The 21,738-nt window shown below is 42.4% G+C and overlaps 1 protein-coding gene across 4 annotated transcripts in view; it reads right to left on the bottom strand.

Annotated features, from left to right (window-relative positions):
- Window positions 1-21,738, bottom strand: part of EXOC4 (exocyst complex component 4) — an 871,518-nt gene that overhangs the window by 748,566 nt on the left and 101,214 nt on the right. For all 4 annotated transcript variants that reach the window (XR_011387458.1, XM_002711996.5, XM_070071324.1 and 1 more), the window contains exon 6: window positions 12,287-12,530. Coding sequence is in view for 3 of the 4 variants with exons in the window: in XM_002711996.5 (XP_002712042.3) it covers window positions 12,287-12,530 (244 nt within the window). In the remaining variant the exon portion in view is untranslated. The remainder of the gene's footprint in view (window positions 1-12,286; window positions 12,531-21,738) is intronic.

Here is a 21,738-nt window from a genome sequence, read left to right as displayed (position 1 = left end):
TCCAGCTGCTCCACCTCTGATCCAGCTCTCTGCTGTGGCCTGGGAAAGCAGTAAAAGATAGCTCAAGTGCTTGGGCCCCTGCACTCACGTGGGAGCCCCGGAAGAAGCTCTTGGCTCCTGGCTTCAGATCAGTGCAGTACCGGCCATTGCAGCCAATTGAGAAGTGAACCACCAGATGGAAGACCTCCCTCTCCCTCTCTCTCTCCCTCTCTTTCAAATAAATAGATCTTAAAAAAAAAATTACTTCATGCATGTCCATAGTTCCAATAGGCATTTTCATTGATTTCTGATTGAAATAACCTTAGTCATAATTTTCAAACAATGAATTTATCTTTCACTATAACTTGATAAATTTAAGCTAGATGGGGAAAGACAAAGCAACCACCTATCTAGCCAAACACAACTACCGCTAGCACTCAAGTGTATTTCTTTCCCATGTTCTCCATGAACCTTTCTTCCGTATCACAATGAGCACAAAACACTTAATTCATCTTCTTTCGTCAAAATAGAGGTCAACAAACACTGCCAAACGATTTCCTTCTAAAAAGCAGAAGTCTCCCCAGCAGCTCTGGCCCCAAGTCACTCGATCCTCTTTCTGCTCTGAGACCACCAGTTTGCCCCAGTGGAAGAGGCCTCGGTCACCTCCCTGTGCAATGAAATGCTGCCTTCACGTGGAACAGGCCGACGTTGTAGCAGCGGGGCAGCGGCCTTCCATGTGCCAGTCGCGCTCGTCTCCCTCGTTCTCCCTGCCTCCAGTCTTCAGAAGACGCTGCACCTTGAGAAATCGCTTCCATCTCTCCCTCGTGCCTTCTCATTTGCTAAATAGCACAGACCTTCTCCCAGCTTCTTTGAAATAAAGACGATATGAAAATACTCAAGAGTTCGATCTTGACAGCGAATCGGCACTTGGGTGGCAGGTTCTGAAGCACAGAGGCCGCAGGCCACTTCTGCCATTGAAGTGAAGACACGGCCTTCAGTGCTGCTCTGGGGAAATAATGGGCCACACAAGATTCTGGCAGAAGAGCAAGGTGCGTGTTACCTTAATGCTTATCAAGTTAGCAATGAAGCTACTCGGACAGTTCCCTTTAATAAGGCTCACAGACATCACTATATTATGAATGAACAGAAAAAATATTATTCTACAGACAGACAATATTTTGGAAGGAAAAAATATACTAACAATGGGTCATCAAAAGCAGTTTTTTTAAACTGGCTGGGAAAGTATTCTGGCTCTGTAGAAATTAAAAGCAAGAAAGAATTCACTGCCCTTCCTGCTTCTACATTTCTAACAAAATAACACACAACATTAATTCTCTTTACATACAGGCAAAGGAAACAGGCCTGCAGTGCATCACGACCAGAATATATTTAAGATGATGTTGAACAATGAAACTTTTAGGGAAATTTACAGCCCTGGCATCTTGCCTCAGAGTCGCATTCAGACACTAACGTTCTGCAGTAGGCTACAGCACAGGACACGGAGGGGGGCATGCCTACTGAAGGGGGAGCAGTCATGGTTCTTCCTGCCTAAGGTCCAGCTTTCTTTAACAATAACACATCCTTCCACCTGCAATCACAAGGTTCCCTGAATAGTGAAGAAGGGGGAGAGGGGGGAAGGAGGGAAAGGGAGGAGATGGAGGAAGGGAGGGAGGGAGAGGGAGAGGGGAGGGAAGAGAAGGGAGGGAGGGAGGAGGGAAGAGAAGGGAGGAGGGATCCAGGGAGGGAAGAAGAGGAGGAGGGAGGGAGGAGGAAGGGGGGAGGGAAGAGAAGGGAGAAGGGAGGAGGGAGAAGGAGGGAAGGAAGGAAGGGATAGAGGAAGGGAGGGAGGGAGGGAGGAAGAGGAGGAGGAGGAAGTAGTAGCAGTAGCAGCTTAGTGATTTTACAACTCTACAATGAATACCACTAACACCCTCCAAAGAAAAGTTCCAAGCACACAAAGCTTCTTGCAAGCTACAAGCAGTAACTTGACAATATCCTTTCTTTTTTTTTTACAGTTTTTTTAACTTTTATTTAATGAATATAAATTTCCAAAGTACAGAATATTGATTACAATGACTTCCCCCCCATAACGTCCCTCCAACCCGCAACCCTCCCCTTATCCACTCCCTCTCCCCTTCCATTCATGTCAAGATTCATTTTCGATTCTCTTTATATACAGAAGATCAGTTTAGCATACATTAAGTAAAGATTTCAACAGTTTGCTCCCACACAGAAACATAAAGTGAAAAATACTGTTTGAGTACTAGTTATACCATTAAATTTCAATGTATAGCACACTAAGGACAAAGATCCTACATGAGGAGTAAGTGCACAGTGACTCCTGTTGTTGACTTAACAAATTGACACTCTTGTTTATGGCATCAGTAATCACCCTAGGCTCTTGTCATGAGCTGCCAATGCTATGGAAGCCCCCTGGGTTCACTGACTCTGATCATTTTTAGACAAGGCCATGGTCAAAGTGGAAGTTCTCTCCTCCCTTCAGAGAAAGGTACCTCCTTCTTTGATGACCCATTCTTTCCACTGGGATCTCACTCACAGAGATCTTTCATTTAGTCTTTTTTTTTCCCCCAGAGTGTCTTGGCTTTCCATGCCTGAAATACTCTCATGGGCATTTCAGCCAGATCCGCATGCCTTAAGGGCTGATTATGAGGCCAGAGTGCTATTAGGACATTTGCCATTCTATGGGTCTGCTGTGTATCTCACTTCCCACGTTGGACCATTCTCTCCCTTTTTTGTTCTATCAGCTAGTATTTGCAGACACTATTCTTGTTTATGTGATCCCTTTGGTTCTTAGTCCTATCATTACGATCAATTGTGAACAGAAATTGATCACTGGGACTAGTGAGATGGCATTGGTACATGCCACCTCGATGGGATTGAATTCGAATCCCCTGGTATGTTTCTAACTCAACTGTTTGAGGTAAGTCAGCTTGAGCATGTCCTGAATTGCACATCTCTTCCCTCTCTTGTTCCCACTCTTATATTTAACAGCAATCACTTTTCAGTTGTTTCAGCACTTAAGAAGAGTTGTGTATTGATTACAGTATTCAACCAAAAGTATTAAGTAGAACAAACCAAAAAAAATACTAAGAGGGATAACATATTAAGCTGCTCATCAACAGTCAGGGTGAGGGCTGATCAAGGCACCATTTCTCATAGTGTTCATTTCACTTTAACAGGTTTCCTTTTTGGTGCTCAGTTAGTTGTCACCTATCAAGGGGAACAAGTGGTATTTGTCCCTTTGGGATTGGCTTATTTCACTCAACATAATGTTTTCCAAATTCCTAACAGGGATCACTTTTCAGTTAAAATTTAAATACCTAAAAATAATTGTGTATTAATTACAGAGTTCAACCAATGGTACTAGAACAAAAAAAAAATACTAAAATGGATAAAGTATTACATTGTACATCAACCATCAGGACAAGAGCTGATCAAGTCACTGTTTCTCACAGTGTCATTTCACTTCAACAAGTTTCCCCTTTGGTGCTCAGTTAGTTGTTGCCAATCAGGGAGAACATATGATATTTGTCCCTTTGGGACTGGTTTAATTCACTCAACATGATGTTTTCCAAATTCCTCCATCTTGTTGCAAATGACTGGGTTTCGTTGTTTTTGACTGCTGTATAGTATTCTATAGAGTACATGTCCCATAATTTCTTTATCCAGTCTACTGTTGATGGGCATTTGGGTTGGTTCCAGATCTTAGCTATTGTGAATTGAGCTGCAATAAACATTAAGGTGCAGACAGATTTTTTGTTTGCCAATTTCATTTCCTTTGGGTAAATTCCAAGGAGTGGGATGGCTGGGTTGAATGGTAGGGTTATCTTCAGGTTTCTGAGGAATCTCCAGACTGACTTCCATAGTGGCTTGACCAGTTTGCATTCCCACCAACAGTGGGTTAGTGTCCCTTTTTCCTCACATCCTCGCCAACATCTGTTGTTGGTGGATTTCTGAATGTGAGCCATTATAACTGGGGTAAGGTGGAACCTCATTGTGGTTTTGATTTGCATTTCCCTGATGGCTAGTGATCTTGAACATTTTTTCATGTGTCTGTTGGCCATTTGGATTTCCTCTTTTGAAAAATGTCTATTGAGGTCCTTGGCCCATCTCTTAAGTGGGTTGTTTGTTTTGATCTTGTGGAGTTTCTTGATTTCTTTGTAGATTCTGGTTATCAACCCTTTATCTGTTGCATAGTTTGCAAATATATTTTCCCATTCTGTCCGTTGTCTCTTCACTTTCCTGACTGTTTCTTTTGCAGTACAGAAACTTCTCAATTTGATGCAATCCCAAATGTTAATTTTGGCTTTGACTGCCTGTGCTTCTGGGGTGTTTTCCAAGAAGTCATTGCCGGTACCTATATCTTGCAGGGTTTTTCCAATGCTCTCTAATAATTTGATGGTGTCAGGTCATAGATTTAAGTCTTTAATCCATGTTGAGTGGATTTTTGTGTAGGGTGAAAGGTAGGGGTCTTGCTTCATGATTCTGCATGTGAAAATCCAATTTTCCCAGCACCATTTATTGAATAGACTGTCCTTACTCCAGGGATTGGCTTTGGACCCTTGATCAAATATGAGTTGGCTGTAGATGTTTGGATTGATTTCTGGAGTGTCAATTCTGTTCCATTGGTCTACCCATCTGTTTCTGTACCAGTACCATGCTGTTTTGATTACAACTGCCCTGTAGTATGTCCTGAAATCTGGTATTGTGATGCCTCCAGCTTCATTTTTGTTGTACAAAATTGCTTTAGCTATTCGAGGTCTCCTGTGTCTCCATATAAATTTCAGCATCATTTTTTCTAGATCTGAGAAGAAGGTCTTCAGTATCTTGATTGGTATTGCATTGAATCTATAAATTGCTTTTGGGAGAATGGACATTTTGATGATATTGATTCTTCCAATCCATGAGCATGGAAGATTTTTCCATTTCTTGGTATCCTCTTCTATTTCTTTCGTTAAGGTTTTGTAATTTTCATCATAGAGATCTTTAACGTCCTTGGTTAAGTTTATTCCAGGGTATTTGATTGTTTTTGTAGCTATTGTGAATGGGATTGATCTTAGAAGTTCTTCCTCAGCCATGGCATTGTCTGTGTATACAAAGGCTGTTGATTTTTGTGCATTGATTTTATACCCTGCTACTTTGCCAAACTCTTCTATGAGTTCCAATAGTCTCTTAGTAGAGTTCTTTGGGTCCCCTAAATAAAGAATCATATTATCTGCAAAGAGGGATAGTTTGAGTTCTTCCTTCCTAATTTGTATCCCTTTAATTTCTTTTTCTTGCCTAATAGCTCTGGCTAGAACCTCCAGAACTATATTGAATAGCAGTGGTGAGAGTGGGCATCCCTGTCTGGTGCCAGATCTCAGTGGAAATGCTTCCAACTTTTCCCCATTCAATAGGATGTTGGCTGTGGGTTTTTCATAGATTGCTTTGATTGTATTGAGGAATGTTCCTTCCAAACCCAGTTTGCTTAGAGTTTTCATCATGAACGTGTGTTGTATTTTATCAAATGCTTTCTCGGCATCTATTGAGATAATCATATGGTTTTTCTTCTGCAGTCTGTTAATGTGGTGTATCACATTGATTGTCTTGCGCACATTAAACCATCCCTGCATACCAGGGATAAATCCCACTTGGTCTGGGTGGATGATCTTTCTGATGTGTTGCTGCATTCTGTTGGCGAGAATTTTATTGAGGATTTTTGCATCTATGTTCATCAGGGATGTTGGTCTGTAATTCTCTTTCAGTGCTGCATCTTTTTCCGGCTTAGGAATTAAGGTGATGCTGGCTTCATAGAAAGAATTTGGGAGGATTCCTTCTTCTTTGATTGTTCTGAATAGTTTGAGAAGAATTGGAGTTAGTTCTTCTTTAAATGTCTGGTAGAATTTAGCAGTGAATCCATCTGGTCCTGGGCTTTTCTTTGTTGGGAGGGCCTTTATTACTGTTTCAATTTCTGTCTCAGTTATGGGTCTGTTTAGGTTTTCGATGTCTTCCTGGTTCAATTGAGGTAGGTTGCATGTGTCCAGGAATCTATCCATTTCTGATAGGTTTCCCTGTTTGCTGGCATACAAGTCCTTGTAGTAATTTCTGATGATTCTTTTTATTTCTGTGGTGTCTGTTGTTACGTTTCCTTTTTCATCTCTGATTTTAGTGATTTGGGTCTTTTCTCTTCTTTTTTTAGTTAGTTGGGCCAATGGGGTGTCAATTTTGTTTATTTTCTCAAAAAACCAGCTCCTCGTTTGGCTGATTTTTTGTAATTTTTTTTTGATTCAATCCTGTTGATTTCTTCTCTGATTTTAATTATTTCTCTTCTCCTACTAGATTTGGGTCTGGTTTGCTACAGTTTTTCTAGATCCTTGAGATGCGTTGAAAGCTCATCTATTTGGTGCCTTTCCAATTTCTTGATGTAGGCACCTATTGACATAAACTTTCCTCTTAACACTGCTTTTGCTGCGTCCCATAAGTTTTGGTAAGTTGTGCTGTTATTCTCATTTACTTCCAGAAAATTTTTGATTTCTCGTTTAATTTCTTCTATGACCCATTGTTCATTCAGGAGCATGTTGTTCAATCTCCATGTGTTTGCGTATGCTCTAGGGATTCCTGAGTTGCTAATTTCCAACTTCATTCCTTTATGGTCTGAGAAGCTGCATGGTATGATTCTAATTCTTTTGAATTTGCTGAGACTTGCTTTATGGCCTAGTATGTGGTCAATCCTAGAGAAGGTTCCATGTACTGCTGAGAAGAATGTAAAATCTTTAGCTGTAGGATTGAAAGTTCTGTATATATCTGTTAGATCCATTTGGGCTATAGTGTCGTTTAAATCTACTGTATCCTTGTTGATCTTCTGTCCTGTTGATCTATTTCTGAGAGTGGAGTATTGAAGTCCCCCAGTACTATTGTATTGGGGTCTAAGTCTCCCTTTAAGTCCATTAACAAATCTTTCAGATAAACCGGTGCCCTGTAGTTAGGTGCATATACATTGATAATTGTTATATCTTCTTCTTGTATTGATCCCTTATTCATTATATAGTGTCCCTCTTTGTCTCTCTTAACAGTTTTTGTGGTAAAGTTTATGTTGTCCGATATTAAGATGGCTACGCCCGCTATTTTTTCATTTCTGTTGGCATGGTATATCTTTTTCCAGCCTTTCACTTTCAGTCTGTATGGATCTTTGTTGGAAAGATGCGTTTCTTGTAAGCAGCAAATAGATGGGTTTTGTTCCTTAACCCAATCAGCCAATCTGTGTCTTTTAACTGGACAGTTCAGGCCATTAACGTTCAATGTGACTAATGATAAGTAGTAGCTTTGCCCTGCCATTTGCCAAAGATAAGTTCTAATATATGCTCTGAATTCCCTGTGAACTTTTGCTGTGAGGTTTCCTTCCTTTACTTTCTTTCATATTGATGACCGTGTTTCTGTGTTTCTGTGTGTAACACATCTTTAAGCATCTTTTGCAGGGCTGGACGAGTGGCGACAAATTCTTTCAATTTCTGTTTGCTATGAAAAGTCTTTATTTCACCTTCATTCACAAATGAGAGCTTTGCAGGATATAATATTCTGGGCTGGCAGTTTTTCTCTCTTAGTACCTGGGCTATATCTCGCCATTCCCTCCTAGCTTGTAGGGTTTCTGATGAGAAGTCAGCTGTGAGTCTGATTGGAGATCTTCTGAGAGTAATCTGACGTTTCTCTCTTGCACATTTTAGGATCTTTTCTTTATGTTTCACTGTGGAGAGTTTAATTACAACGTGTCGTGGTGAGGATCTCTTTTGGTCATGTTTATTAGGGGTTCTGTGAGCTTCCCGTACTAGGATTTCTCTGTCCTTCTCCAAACCTGGGAAATTTTCTGCTAATATCTCACTAAAAAGGCCTTCTAATCCTTTCTCCCTCTCCATGCCTTCAGGAACTCCTAGAACCCGAATGTTGGTTTTTTTAATAGTATCCTGCAGATTCCCGACAATATGTTTTAGATTTCTAATTTCCTCTTCTTTTCTTTGGTCTGACTGTATCCTTTCCTGTTCTCTGTCTTCTAAGTCCAAAATTCTCTCTTCTGCTTCACCCATTCTGTTCGTAAGGCTCTCTGTTGTGTTTTTCATTTGATCTATTGAATTCTTCACTTCATTATGATTTCTCGTCATTATCACAGTTTCCTGTTGTACTAGTTGTTTCGTTTCATTTTGATTCCTCCTTAATATTTCATTTTCACGAGAGAGATTTTCTATCTTGTCCATTAAGGATTTCTGTAGTTCAAGAATTTGTTTTTGAGAACTTCTTAATGTTCTTATCAATTTTTTGAGATCTGCTTCTTGCATTTCTTCTATGTCATCATCTTCATAATCTTGAATTGGGGTGTCTTTTTCATTTGGGGGCGTCATGGTGACTTCCTTGTTTTTATTACCTCGGTTTTTGCGTTTGTTATTTGGCATATTGGAGATATTTGGTTTCTTCACTGTGGTGCTTCTTCTTGTTATACTATGACTCTAGATTAAGTGGACTGTTTTTGATGGAGCCTTAGAGGCTTGAGATGGGTGTGGCCTGAGAGCTCTGTTTGGTGTGCCAAAGGTGACACTCCCAGGTTAGGCATGGTAGATCTCTCTCTCTCTCTCTTTTTTTGATTCAAAAGGGAAGTAATTCCGCACAGCTGAACGAAGTTGGAGGTAGTTAGCAGGCAAATGAGATACCCACAGGAGCCAGAGATCGGAAGCTCTTTCTCAAGGACCACACAGGGAATCTGTTCTGCCCTCAGGGTGGGCTCAGATTCCTCTTCAGTCTCCCACTGGGTTGCCAAAGTTACGGAATTGTAGCATCTCTGGAGAGTACTCACGTGAATTCTGTGAGTTCTCTCCCCCACCATCTCTTTTTTCACAGTCTCAGTTCAGTAGCACCACAAATTTACTAGGTCCTAATCTCCTGTTAATTCGCCCTGCCCAGAGTCAGGTTTTTCTGCTAGGCTCAGGGCCGGTGCAGACCTGAGGTCGCTCTGCTTATGATGTATGTCCAAGATGGCATCTGCTCTTTGTCTTGCTCACCCTTGAGAGATGAGCAGAGAGAGAGAAACCCGTGTCCGTACCAGTCACCTTTTTTTTTCTCTCTCTCTCTCTCTCTTCCAGTTAGCCTGGTGAACTACCCCCCCCCCCCGGGGGGTCGTTCCCTCTAGTCTCCTCTCTCCGCTTGCCTGCCGGTGTCTCGGGCTATTGAGGTTCGGCTCACCTCGCGTTCCAGCGCTGGTGTGTTGAGTCTGCCGCTGGTGTCCCGAACTGTGGGCTCCCACGCTCTCCACGCAGGTCCACTGTGAATCACGCGTTCTGGAAGAGTTTCTTCTGCTGTTTCCTCCCCTACTCTTCCTTGAATCTGCAGTATCTCCACTTTTATTAAACTGTCTCTCCCCGGACTATCAGTGTGCTCCCTTCCTATTCCGCCATCTTGCCTCCTCTCCCGACGATATCCTTTCTAAAATTCCAGTCATCTAAAAGCAACAATGCCAATGACTTTTGAATAACTTCTTCAAGAGCATTAACAGCTGAGAGTTTTAAAGCATGTGCTAGCACAAATTACCACTGCGGTGGGCTTGGAATTATCAGTCTTTCGGAATCCCAGCCCAAAGGTCAATCTTCGATCTTCTAACAAAGTGGATTGCCCCAGATATTCGCTCTGTCCTATTTTTCCTCAAAATAAAGGATTTGGGGACCCAAATTCAGGATTGCACGCTTTATAAAATGAGATCATGTTACAGACATAAAACCAAGATAGCTTGTCCATTTCATACGTCCAATGCTTCCTGACTGAAAAGCCTTTTAAAATACTGACAAAAAAAAAAATACAATTTGTAGAGAAAAAACCTGCTGCTGCTGACTGATTCCTCCTTGAGAGACATTGAGTATTTCCTGGGGCAGTGGGCTGAAGGTCTACTCCTAGTGCTGTAAGTTCCACTCATGTATTCCAGAAAGAACCTGGGCAGCAGCAGAGGAAGCGGTCAAAATCCTATGAGAGACACTGTGCTTTTAAGGGTACTACAGTGAGATCTACAAAGAAGGTATTGACCCAGGCCCTTTCCTTTCATTTTCAGTACATACTACAGTCATTTTATTTCCCTATGAAAGTCCAGTGTGTCCACTGGGGGACTGAGAGCAACAGGGCAAATATCAAAGCAGAGGTTGAGAGTATTCGTTAGTAACAAGTCAAAAGGTCTTCACAAAAATCCAAGCACGAGGCAAAGAAGGAAGAAAGGCCAAGTTCAGTTTAGAAACCATCCTCCAGCTTCTCTGGACCGTGACCTGAGTGACCAGAGAACATAGTGTGGAGGCAGGGACCAGCAATAATACGTGGACGTGGTTACACTGCCCCTTGGGCTGAGCGCATCCTGTCCTGGAGAGCACGGATCCAGTCCCAGCTCCCCGGCTTCTGATTCAGTTTATAGCACTGCATGCTCTGGGAGGCAGCAGGTGACGGCTGCAGTGCTTGGGTCCCCGCCGCCCAGAGGGAGACCTGGATGCAGTTCCACACTGTGGCTTCGACCTGGCCCAACCCTGGCTCTTGCAGATTTTTGAGGAGTAAACCAGCAGACTGAAGATCTGTGTCTCTCTGCCTTTCAAATAAAATGGAAATAAATAAATGCAAATGTTTCGAAATAAATCATCAAAGCAAGCAAGCAATCCTGAAGACAGATATTATTTTCTTCAGATCATAAAACTGGGACTCGAAGTTTCCCAAAGCTGGGTCTGCTCTCCAAAACCCACTGGCATCAAACATTTGCTCTGAAACATTGTGTCAGAAGCCTAGAAGACCCCTGTGTTCGCCAAGTGCATTAACTTAGAATGGAATCTACAACTGAATTGATTACTGAAGACTTTCAAAAATCAACCTTATTTAGATATACAAAAGAACACAGGCAAATGTCAACGAAATATTTGAACTTTGGCAAAGAGTCTAAAGTCAACCTGGAGAAGACTGTACCAAGTGAGCTATTACAATTTCCTCCCTAGATTTTTTTTTCCAAAATATTTAAAAATTTTAAGTACCAAGAGTAGAATTTCTTTAACAGCATAGCAACCAGACCTGGATCCCTCCGACACTCCGCCTGTCTGCTCCCAGGAGACAGCAGCTCAGCAGCTCAGCAGCTGGAGGACGCGCAGGCACTGCTTTGTCCTCTGCCCCGTAGGAAGCGATCCTTCCACTGGCCTTCTTCCCTCATGCCAAATTCCTGCCTTGGTTCATGTCCGGTGTATGTGGCAGTTTGGCAGGCAAAGCAGGGGGAGCGGGGAGCACAGACCCCTTCACAGAGCACCTCTGATTTTCTAGAAAAGCCCCAATTCTAAACACTGCCAGACAACATCAGTCTCCTGGGCCCTAAAATCTCATCTGGCAAACTGTGTACAGACTACGGAGACAATTTCTGTATTTCCCTTGGGAAACAAGAATTACAACACCTAAATCCTGTTTGTTCTTTTAAAACAAGAGTTCCTGAGACAGATTTACCTGTTGGCAAATCTCACCACAAATTAAAGAAGAAAGCACAAGATAGAGGAAAGACAATGGACTTAATTAATAAATTAATTTTTTTTGAAAGACAGACAGGCAGACAGACTTCCCATTGTTGGTTCATTCCCCCAAATGCCTGTACTAGCCAGGGTTGCATTGGGCCTCAACCTAGGAGGCAGGAACTCAGTCTAGATCTCCCATGTGAGTGGCAGACACCCAATTACTTGAGCCATCACCAACACCTCCCGGGGTCTACAGTAACAAGAAGCAGAGTCAGTGGGTAGAGCTGGGACACAAACCCAGGTAATCTAAAATGAGAGGCGGGCAAAAGGCCCACCCCCAAACATGGAGTTTGGAATCCAGTTAACTTGTATGCAGCCCCAAGACCAGCTACTTTTTCTGTGAGCCTGAGCTAAGTATGTACTTCATCTCTGAGCCCCTGTTTTCCTAACTATAAAATCTGGACACAAAAAACTAGCTCACAGAGTTGTAGTAAGAACTAAATGAGATAATAGTACACAAATTGCCTTTCACATTGCTTAGTGCCCAGTACATAGTCAGTACTGCCATGTTCTTTCTTTGTTTCATTCAATTATGTACTTGAATACAAACAATTTTCTTTCTAGATAGGCCTGAATATTTCTTTCAATGTATTTGAATACAGACAACACGCACTACAATTTCTCAGTGTCAAAAACCAAACAAGGGCAGTCTGCCTATCCAAGTTGTTTTTAATCAACCTTAGTTTGCATGGGGCTCATGCTAGAAAACTCACAAAATGAGAGATCAGGAACACAGGCCCACCCCCACCTACCGCGGCTGGTTGTCCACAGCGAGGTTCTCTGCCCTCTGATAGCCGCTGTCTGCCACCTGCGTGGTAGATCGCTTCACAATCTGCTTGAGCTCCTGCTCCAAGCGCTCCTGGATGGCCGTGACCGTCTCTGGGATCTTCTTCAGCTTGGCCAGCCCCTTGATAAGGATGCCCATGAAGAGGGTGCTGTTCTCCTCGGGATCCAGGTCCGAATCCTCCTTAATGTCCTGCAGGCTTATCTCCCTCGCTGCAAATCAGAAGATTAGTAAGACAGGTCCCACCATAGAAAATTCAAAGACAGAGCAGTCTAGTTAGTGGGATCATCAGTTTGATTACTCCGTTAAAAGAAATCAGAGAAGATTTTTCAATCGAAATAGCTTGCATGGTTACCACCCAAAAGTCACAAAATTCTATGTATATTCCTCAAATGATGCCCACCATAGTAATAGGAGGTCCAAGTCTACTTGGACTACTTCTGCCATGAGTCCGTGGGTTTCTGATTTGCAAGGACTGATTGATTATAAAGTACCATAAATGGTGTTGCAGGAGAATTCTAAAGTGCCAGATCCCAGCCCCAAGTTCCTATGTATCAGCTATAAGTCAGAGGCTGCTGGAGGAAAGCATATTGTAAATACCCATTTAAGGGGGAAAGAGGAAAATTATAACAGATGGAAAAAGAGATTAAGAAAAATAAAGGAAAAACAAAGTGCACAAGGGAGACAAAAAAGGAGAAATGAAGGAAAAGAGCAATGAAGAGACAGTTCATAAACACAAAAGAACAAACTCTTATTTCTTTCCAAAACAGGTCTGGTACAGCACCATTATTTTTGGAGGCAGATCTTAGCTAAGAATCCACGGAAGTCTTTTATGTGATGTCACAGGTCAAACCCTCTGTAGCTCTTTAGATTACAGCTTTCACCCCAACCATTTGGTTTGGAGGTAGAAGCAGCAGCCTAACCTGGTGGTTCTGACCCTTGCTGCAGCTGGGGAGAGGGAGGAGCAGGTGCTCTGAGACCTGTGTCTACTGCAAGCCAGGGGCTTTTCCCTTTAACTAACACATCCAGACACAGACTCTGAATGGGAACTCAGGAACGTCATGACTGACACGCACGCCACAGCTTACAAACCTCCTGCCACACAAATGCACGATGTGCAGCCATCTGTGTGCTTGTGTCACGTGCACCACATGGTGCTCGCACGGGGTGGATATCACCACGGCATTTCCCACAAAGCATCCCTGTCACTGAGCGGCACTTCGCTGTGTGCTGGACTCTGGAGGTGCCCGGAGGCCTTCACCTTCCGGGGGAAGGCTTGGACAGTAACGGGCAGGAGCTGCCTGCTGGCAGGCAGCTGTGCACCAGCTCCCGAAGTGGCCTGCACCCCGCTGGCCAGAGTCGGGGTGGGCAAAACGACCCAGGCCCTCCAAATATTTGTGCTCTGACTGCGGGACCACAGAGGTGCAGACCAAAAGGGGGACAGCCACTGCCAGGTCTCTAAATCCATCCAAAGCTACCCCCTCCCCCTCTGCAGAGGCTCTCAGGGGGTCCATCCCATCCAGTTTTCTCTCTCTCTTCCCTTTTGAGAGCCAGACGCTAAAGACCAGGATGATCAAAACCACTATGTGTGTGGGAAAAATTAGAAAGCAACCGTACATGCCCAGGGAAAGGTGCCGCCCACCCAGAAATGACTGAGAAGACCTTAAGCTCACAACCAGGCTGATCCTTAGGAGTGAAGCAGCCCACAACAATGACAACAAAAAACCAATGGCAACAATCCAAAGAAAGAAAGAGCAAATTTGGGAACTGAAGAGAATCTAATTTCCAGGGCCGTTACCTCATTAGATCCAAGAGCCCAGATTTCAACAAAAACTCGTAAGATAAACCAAGAAACAGGAAAATGTGGCCTATTCAAAAAAAAAAAAAATTAAACCAACAGAAACTGTTCCTGAGAAAGACTTCTTGGCAGGTCCACTCAACAAAGACTTTAAAATAATGGTCTTTGGGGGCTGGTGCTGCGGCATAGTGGGTACAGCCACCACTTGCAGTACAGGCATCCCATATGGGTACCAGTTTCAGTCCCAGCTGCCCCCATCCAGCTCTCTGCTATGGCTTGGGAAAGCAGCAAAAGATGGCCCAAGTGCCCTGGCCTCTGTCCCCATGTGGGAGACCCAGAAGAAGCTCCTGGCTTCAGATCAGCCCAGCTCCGGCCATTGCAGCCATTCAGAGATTGAAGCAGCAGATGGAAGATCTCTCTCTCTCTCTCTCTGCCTCTCTAGAACTCTGCCTTTCAAATAAATCTTTAAAAAAATAATAATAATGGTCTTAAAGATGTTCCAAGAACCAAAAGAGAATGTGGAGAAAGTCAAGAGAATGATGTCTGAACAAAAGTGCATCAAACACCAATCAGTAAAGACAGAACCAAAAAGAAATTCTGGAACTAAAAAACACCTCCAGGACTATGAGCCATGAACCAACATATGCACAGCAGGAGTTCAAGAAGAGCAGAGAGAGAGAAGGGGCAGAGAGAATATCTATAATTAAACTTTCAGAAGACAAAGAATCTTGAGAGCTGCAAGAGAAAAGCAACCCATCACATCCAAAGACTCTGAACAGGATTACCCACAGGAATCTCACCAGAAGGCACAGCAATAATCCAAAGGGCTAAAAGAAAAACTGTCAACCAAGAATCCTATCCTGAGGAGTGGGCGTTTAGCCTCGCCCAGTGGGTGTTCGGCTCCAGTGGGCTCCAGCTCTTGACTGCAGCCCCCAGCTAATGCACACTTTCGGAGGCAGGCCTGGGTTGAGTTTCCTGCTTCTGGATCCCACCCCAGACTCCTCCTGGATTTGGAGAGCTGAACTAGCAGATGTGAGCTTTCTGTCTGTTTTTCTCTTTCTCTCTTTGTCCCTTTGTTTCTCTGTCTCTTTAAAAGGAAAAAAAAAAAGTAGGCTGGAATCCTATATCCAGCAAAATTTTTCTTCAAAAGTGAGGGAGAAATTAAGCCAGTCCCAGACAAACAAAAGCTGAAGAAGTTGTCTCCACTAGACTTGCCCTTCAAGAAATTAATAGAAAGTGGTCTGATGAAGTAAAGATCTCAACAAGGGTAAATACCTGGGCATTTGAAAGGTTGGTTTTGGATGTGGGGAAAAAGGTACCCTAATCCAGTGCTGGTGGAAATGCAAACTAGTACAGCTATGTGGAAGACAGTATGGAGATTCCTCAGAGATCTCAAAATAGATCTATCATATGACCCAGCCATCCCACTCCTGGGAATTTACCCAACTGGAAAGAAATCAGCATGTGAAAAGAATTATCCATGCCCCTATGCTTACTGCAGCTCAATTCACAATAGCTAAGATAAGGAATCAACCCAAATGTCCATCGATCTATGTCTGGATAAAGAAAATATGGTATATATACCCTATGGAATATCACTCAGCTGGAAAAAAAAATTAAATCCTGTCTTTTGCAACAAAATGGAAGCAACAAGAAACCATCATACTTAGTAAAATAAGACAGTCCCAAAAAGGCACATACCATATGTTTACCCTGATCTGTGGTAACTAATAGTATACAAAAAATGTAATGTACAAGAGTGAAACTGACATTCTGAGATTCGGTGATTATTTATGGCCCTCATCTCTACTGTTGAGCAACAGTGTGTTTTGTTTTTTCTTCTTACTATTTGTTGAATTCTTTATTTAATTAATCTTATGACTATAAAATAAACTGAGAGTAAGTCATTATAAAAATTAAAAAAGAAAGAAGGGAGGGTGGGGTGAGAAGTGTCACAGCGCTCTTAAATCTGTATATATGAAATACATGAAGTGTGTTTACCTTATATAAATAACTGTCCTTTTTGTTTTCCACAATCTAAGCGAATAAAACATCTTAAAAACACAATTATTAATCTGAAAGCTAGTACTGTTGAAACTTTGGTTGCAGGGGCCAATACCGTGGTGCAGCGGGTTAAACCACTGCCTGCAGCACCGGCACCCCACTTCTGATCCAGCTCCCTGCTAATGTGCCTGGGAAAGCGGAAGAAGATGGCCCAAGTGCACCCACATGGGAGATCCCAATTAAGCTCCTGGCTCCTGGCTGTGGCCTTGTCCAGCTCTGGCTGTTTCAGCCACCTGGGGAGAGAACAAGCAGATGGAAGGTGTCTCTGTCTCTGCCTCTCGGCAACTTCACCTTTCAAATAAATAAATAAATCTTTTTTAAAAAGAAAAAAGGAACTTTGGTTGTAGATCTACATTTTGCTCTATATAACTGAATGTACCTAAAGTAATTACTATTTATGATTTGGGGGCACATAAATACATAAAAATTTGATTCTATTACATCAAGAACTGGACGTGAAAACAACAGAGCTACTAAAGGAGTACAGTTCTTGTATGACACTGAAGTTAAGATGGCATAAACTCAAGGTAAAAACTGTGAAACTTTGAAAACTTTAGGACCTTAACTATAATCCTCATGGTGCCAAAAAGAAAATAAATAGTTCTAAAATGTATACAAGATGTAAAAGAATTTAAATGTCTCATCGCAAAAAAATAAAAATAAGATGGTAATATAAAATATAAGGGACAAAAAGCTATACAGCATACAGAGAACAAATTACAAAATCACAAAAGTCCTTCCTCATCAATAATCACTTTAAATATAAATGGATTTAACTCTAATCAAAAGACAGATCACAGTTAAACAAACAAAAAACCTGTGGGGCTGCCAATGCCGTGTAGCAGGTTAAGCTACCACCTGCAGCACTAGCATCCCATGTGGGTGCTGGTTCGAGTCCAGCTGCTCCACTTGTGATCCAGCTACCTGCTGGTGCACCTGGGAAGGCAGTGAAGGCTCCTGCACCCACGCGGGAGACGTGGAGGAAGCTCCTGGCTTCAGACTGGTCCAGCTCCACAGTTGTGACCATTGGAGAAGTAAACTGGGGAATGAAAATTCTTACTCCCCACCCCCATAGCTCTACCTTTCAAAAAAATAAATCTTTTAAAAAATGGTGATCCAACTACACAGATCCAAAGGCTTGCTTGTGCATGCACTAGTATGCTCTCTTTCTCTCTCTATATATATACACATACCTTTCAAATAAATAAGTCTTTAAAAACAAGAAAAAATATTCTCAACAAAATAACAAGTGAAATTCAACAGTACACTTAAAAGATTATACACTAACACCTGGGATGCAAGGATGATTCAACACATGAAAGCCACTCAGCAGAATACACCAAAATTCAATGCCCTTTTAGGATTTAAAAAAAAAAACACACACACACACACACACTCAACAAATCAACTAAGAAAAGAAACAAAACTAACATAGCAAAAGCCATGTATCAACGCCCACAGTGAATGTCACAGGCAGTGTTGAAAGATGGAAAACACTGCCTCTGAATTCGAGAACAAGGCAAGGATGCCTACTTTCGGCACTTGGTGTCTGACGTGGTACTGCAAGTACCAGCCAGAGCAATTCGGCAAGAAAAAGAAAAGTCATCAAACTGGAGAAGAAGCGAAATTATCTCTAGGTGCTAAATAGATGCTTAACACCAGAAATCATTAGTGAGATGCCAATCAAAACTACAATGAGGAGCTGGTGTTTGACAGAGCAGGTGAGACATCTTTGGGATGGCTGCATCCCCTCTCAGAGTGCCTGCTTCCAGCCCCAGCTGCTCCTGCTTCTGTGGGTGCACACTCAGGGAGGCAACAGGCGATGGCACTGGTTCTGAGTCCCTGCCACCACATGGGTCACCAGGATGGAGTTCAGGCTCTTGGCTCCAGTTGCTGTGGGCATTTGGGGGTAAGCCAGTATAGGAAAAATTCCTCCTTTCCCTCCTTCCTGGACACCCCCAGTGCCTTTCAAACACAATGAAAATAAACTAAAAATAGAAATTGAAAAACTACAATGAAATAACAACTCACAACCCTTTTTTAATATTAGTAAAACTGGAAGTGGAACCAAGAAGCCTTAAGCTTCTCAAGATGAAATCACAATTCTGAAGGCAAATCAAAAAGAAGCCTTTAAATATTTCCAAAAGTGACATTTCAAGAATAGACATTGCATGGGGGAAGCTAGACCCTTGTGGCCACAGAAGTGCTCCATCCCCCAGAACCAGCCCCTCACCAAGGTGGGGGAAGCTCTCGGGAACCAAAGAGTATTCCAAATCCTGCACGATAGAGAGGGAAATGGAGCAAGAACAAAAGCAAAGCTTCAGGCAGCAAAAAAATAATCGAAATTCAGATGAGACAAAGGCTCTTCACAAGAGCGCACATGGGAGTCCCAAGCAGGAAATACAGAGAGGGACACCTGAAGTTTGCAGCCACCTGTCACAGGGTGACTGGCAATGGGCAAATGCAGTTTAAATCATTGGTAAATCCCCAAATGCCAGGGCATGCATCTGCGCATATGCTCACTAACCTGATGGAAAACCCAATAAAAAAAAAAAGATTTGAATAAAAATGTCACATCCCCAAATGGCATTTGTTTAGAATTTTATCTTTCTGTTTGTATCCTGAAATCTCCTAGAGCATAAACATTGAACAAATCCAATATTAATTCATTTATTTTATTTATTTCACTTACATCAGCCGAAAATTAAAAGATAATTTAGAAGGATAATAGAATTAACCATGACTAGTCTAATAATCCCAAAACCCCTGTGAGATGAGAAAGATTTATTGGTGCTGTGTGGGAAAAACCTGCACAAAAATAATTTAACCGAAGATTGGTAAAGCCTCACACCACAATTAGAACCCAAGGTACAAATTCCTTACTACTGAGCCCCAGATCATTCTCTAGAACCTGCACTGTTGCAATACGCACTCAGTGTGTGGACTTTACCACTTTTAACATCAGAAATACTTCCTTCCTTCCCTAATTCTCTTAGGATTTTTTTTTCCCTCTTTAGATCTTCCCACATGAAGATTTCTCAAAGCTGGTTTTCAAGATGCTCACTGACAGACAAGATAGTGCTAAATATTAAAGACTCTGATGCCCTTCAACCAATTATTTTCACTAAACTCCTATGGGCCTGAAATGCCTCTTACACAGCAGCTCTCACGCACACATGTGTGCACACACCTGCACACTACCTTTCAGTACATACAGATATGGATGCTCCTACATAGGCATGCACACACAAGTAGACAGAAGCAGCAACTGTGGGTCTGTGCTGGAGACTACGCTTGTAATCCTGAGAGTTTAACTAAGGCTCTCTGGGCCTCAGGAAAGGATTTAACTCCATGATAACTAAGGTCCCTTCAAACTCTACGATTCATGGTTCTATCAAATACAGTCATCATCTACATCTCTGGTTACAAGGCTCATAGCAACTTTTAGGTGTACATCTAGACTATAGAGAGTCCACTTAGAAAATAACTGATAAACAAGGTAAAATATCCATTTAACCAGCTAAGTATTTTATTTTCAAAACTTTGACTTCCAATGAGTGCAGACAGCAATTTGGATACCCATGTATGACTGCTTTCTTTACGTGATGTGTTTGGTTAAGCAGAGATCAGTAACATATGCCAAGGCTGTAACACTTGTCACCAAACTGTAGAAGATAAGGGCCTTGGTAACACACCTAAACTTTCTATCGAAGAAGCCACATCATTTTATTTATCACATACTTTTTAAGGTGTGAGACAATAGTAGCATTTACTGTACAAACTCTGAAGTATATATCATTCCATTCTGCATGTCACATGAATTATACAAAGTTAATTATACAAAGTTAATATATTTGACTTCAACTATATAACTCAAATTACATGTTATATTCAAGAACATTTCCCTTATGTGACACGTAGGCTATCTTCCAATATTGAACAAAACTCAATATAAAAAGGAACCTTCAAAAAAATTACCAAGCCTGATTAGACCACTAAAGTATCAAATTGCTTACTTACAATGCTGTCCCACAGCTGGGAACCTGGCCTGCGAATACTGACGATATTCTCAAGTTGAACAAACCAAGAAAGTTACCGCTTATAAGTAACATAGGTACTTCTGATCAAAATGGCACTATAAATTCACACTCTTGAGATAGCCAATCTGCTTGACACTTAATTATGCAGAAAACATAAATGGAGAAATTAGGAAGAGACAGTCTGGTTCAAAATTAGGACTGACAACTCCATGGACAAGAAATGAAAACAGGGGCCAGGGCAGGGGTTCAATGACCCTGGGTGGGGAGTAGGCAGGGCCTACTGGGCTGTGACCCTGTGGCATGATAGAGATGTCAAGTACCCCAAAGATCAGGTCAGCCCACAAAACCCTACACATGGGACAAAATCAGGGTCAGAAATGGGCTGGAAGGCTTCCTCATTTGACCTCACCCAATCTTCATCCTTGGCTCATGCCTCTGTGAAAGCACCGGGCCAACTCCTTATCTTAAATATCATTCCTTCCACCAGTGAAAAATTACTTTTTCTATCTTTTATATTCTAATTAATGCACCCACTGGTGCAGACTGAGCACAGTATCAGAGGCACTGGCTTGCCTCTGGAGTACAGAATCTTGATTAGGGTCTTTCAAATGTTAACTAACTACCCCTGGAGTGTAGATTCCTGATTAAGGTACTTCAAAAATGTTAACTAAGCACCCCTAAGGTGCAGATTAAATTACTTTAAAGAAAACCACAGACAATCCAACACCCCACTCCAGAAAGAGGCAGCCAAAAGCTGCTGCCAGCTGCTCTGAGAGGTTACCACGTTCACAAAGCAGGGAGCAGGCCGGGCGGCAGCATCAGCCTGTGCCCCAGGCGGCAGCAAGGGGACAGTTTCACTTCCCCACCCTGCATGGGTTCAGAAAGCGCAATGATGGTCTTTTCCTAAGTGAAAGTGGGCCAAGAGGAAGATGAAGATGACGGCAGGTTTGCTTTCACAGGCAGGTACCGTGGACGACTAACACAAGCATCTGTGGAGGCATTTCCCAAGGCACAGCACTTAATGTGCACAACTCATCTACGTACCTTGACGGTCAAGGAGCAGCAGCCCGTGAGCAGAGGCTACTAAAACTACAACAGGGATACAGGGTAACCGGGGGAGCAAGGACTCCATGGGCAAACTGGTAGCTATGCTGATAATCACCTATTAGGGTACAGTCCTTGCTCGATGCACTTTTTTGGTTAAGTTCAAATATTCAAGGAAACAGCAGGATGTGATAGAAGACGGGAGTCTGGCAGCACTCGGAATCAGGCAGTTGTACGCATGATTAGCATCCCTGCCACTTTCTGGGTGCGGGATCTCCCGGAAGGCATTTAATCTTGCTGAGCCACAATCTCTTCATGGACTTACTTATTTCGGAGAGTTGTGCAGATTAGCTCAGATAATAAGACATCAAAAGTCAAAACAAAAAAATAGTCCAAAAATGTGTGTGTGTGTGTGTTTTTAAGATTTATTTATTTGAGAGGCACATTTACAGGCAGAGAGAGGGAGATGCAGAA

Source organism: Oryctolagus cuniculus, chromosome 3 (assembly GCF_964237555.1).
Source record: "Oryctolagus cuniculus chromosome 3, mOryCun1.1, whole genome shotgun sequence".
Classification (NCBI taxonomy): Eukaryota; Metazoa; Chordata; class Mammalia; order Lagomorpha; family Leporidae; genus Oryctolagus; species Oryctolagus cuniculus.
Note: the sequence above shows the minus strand (reverse complement) of the source record. Positions and strands in the feature narration are given on the sequence as shown.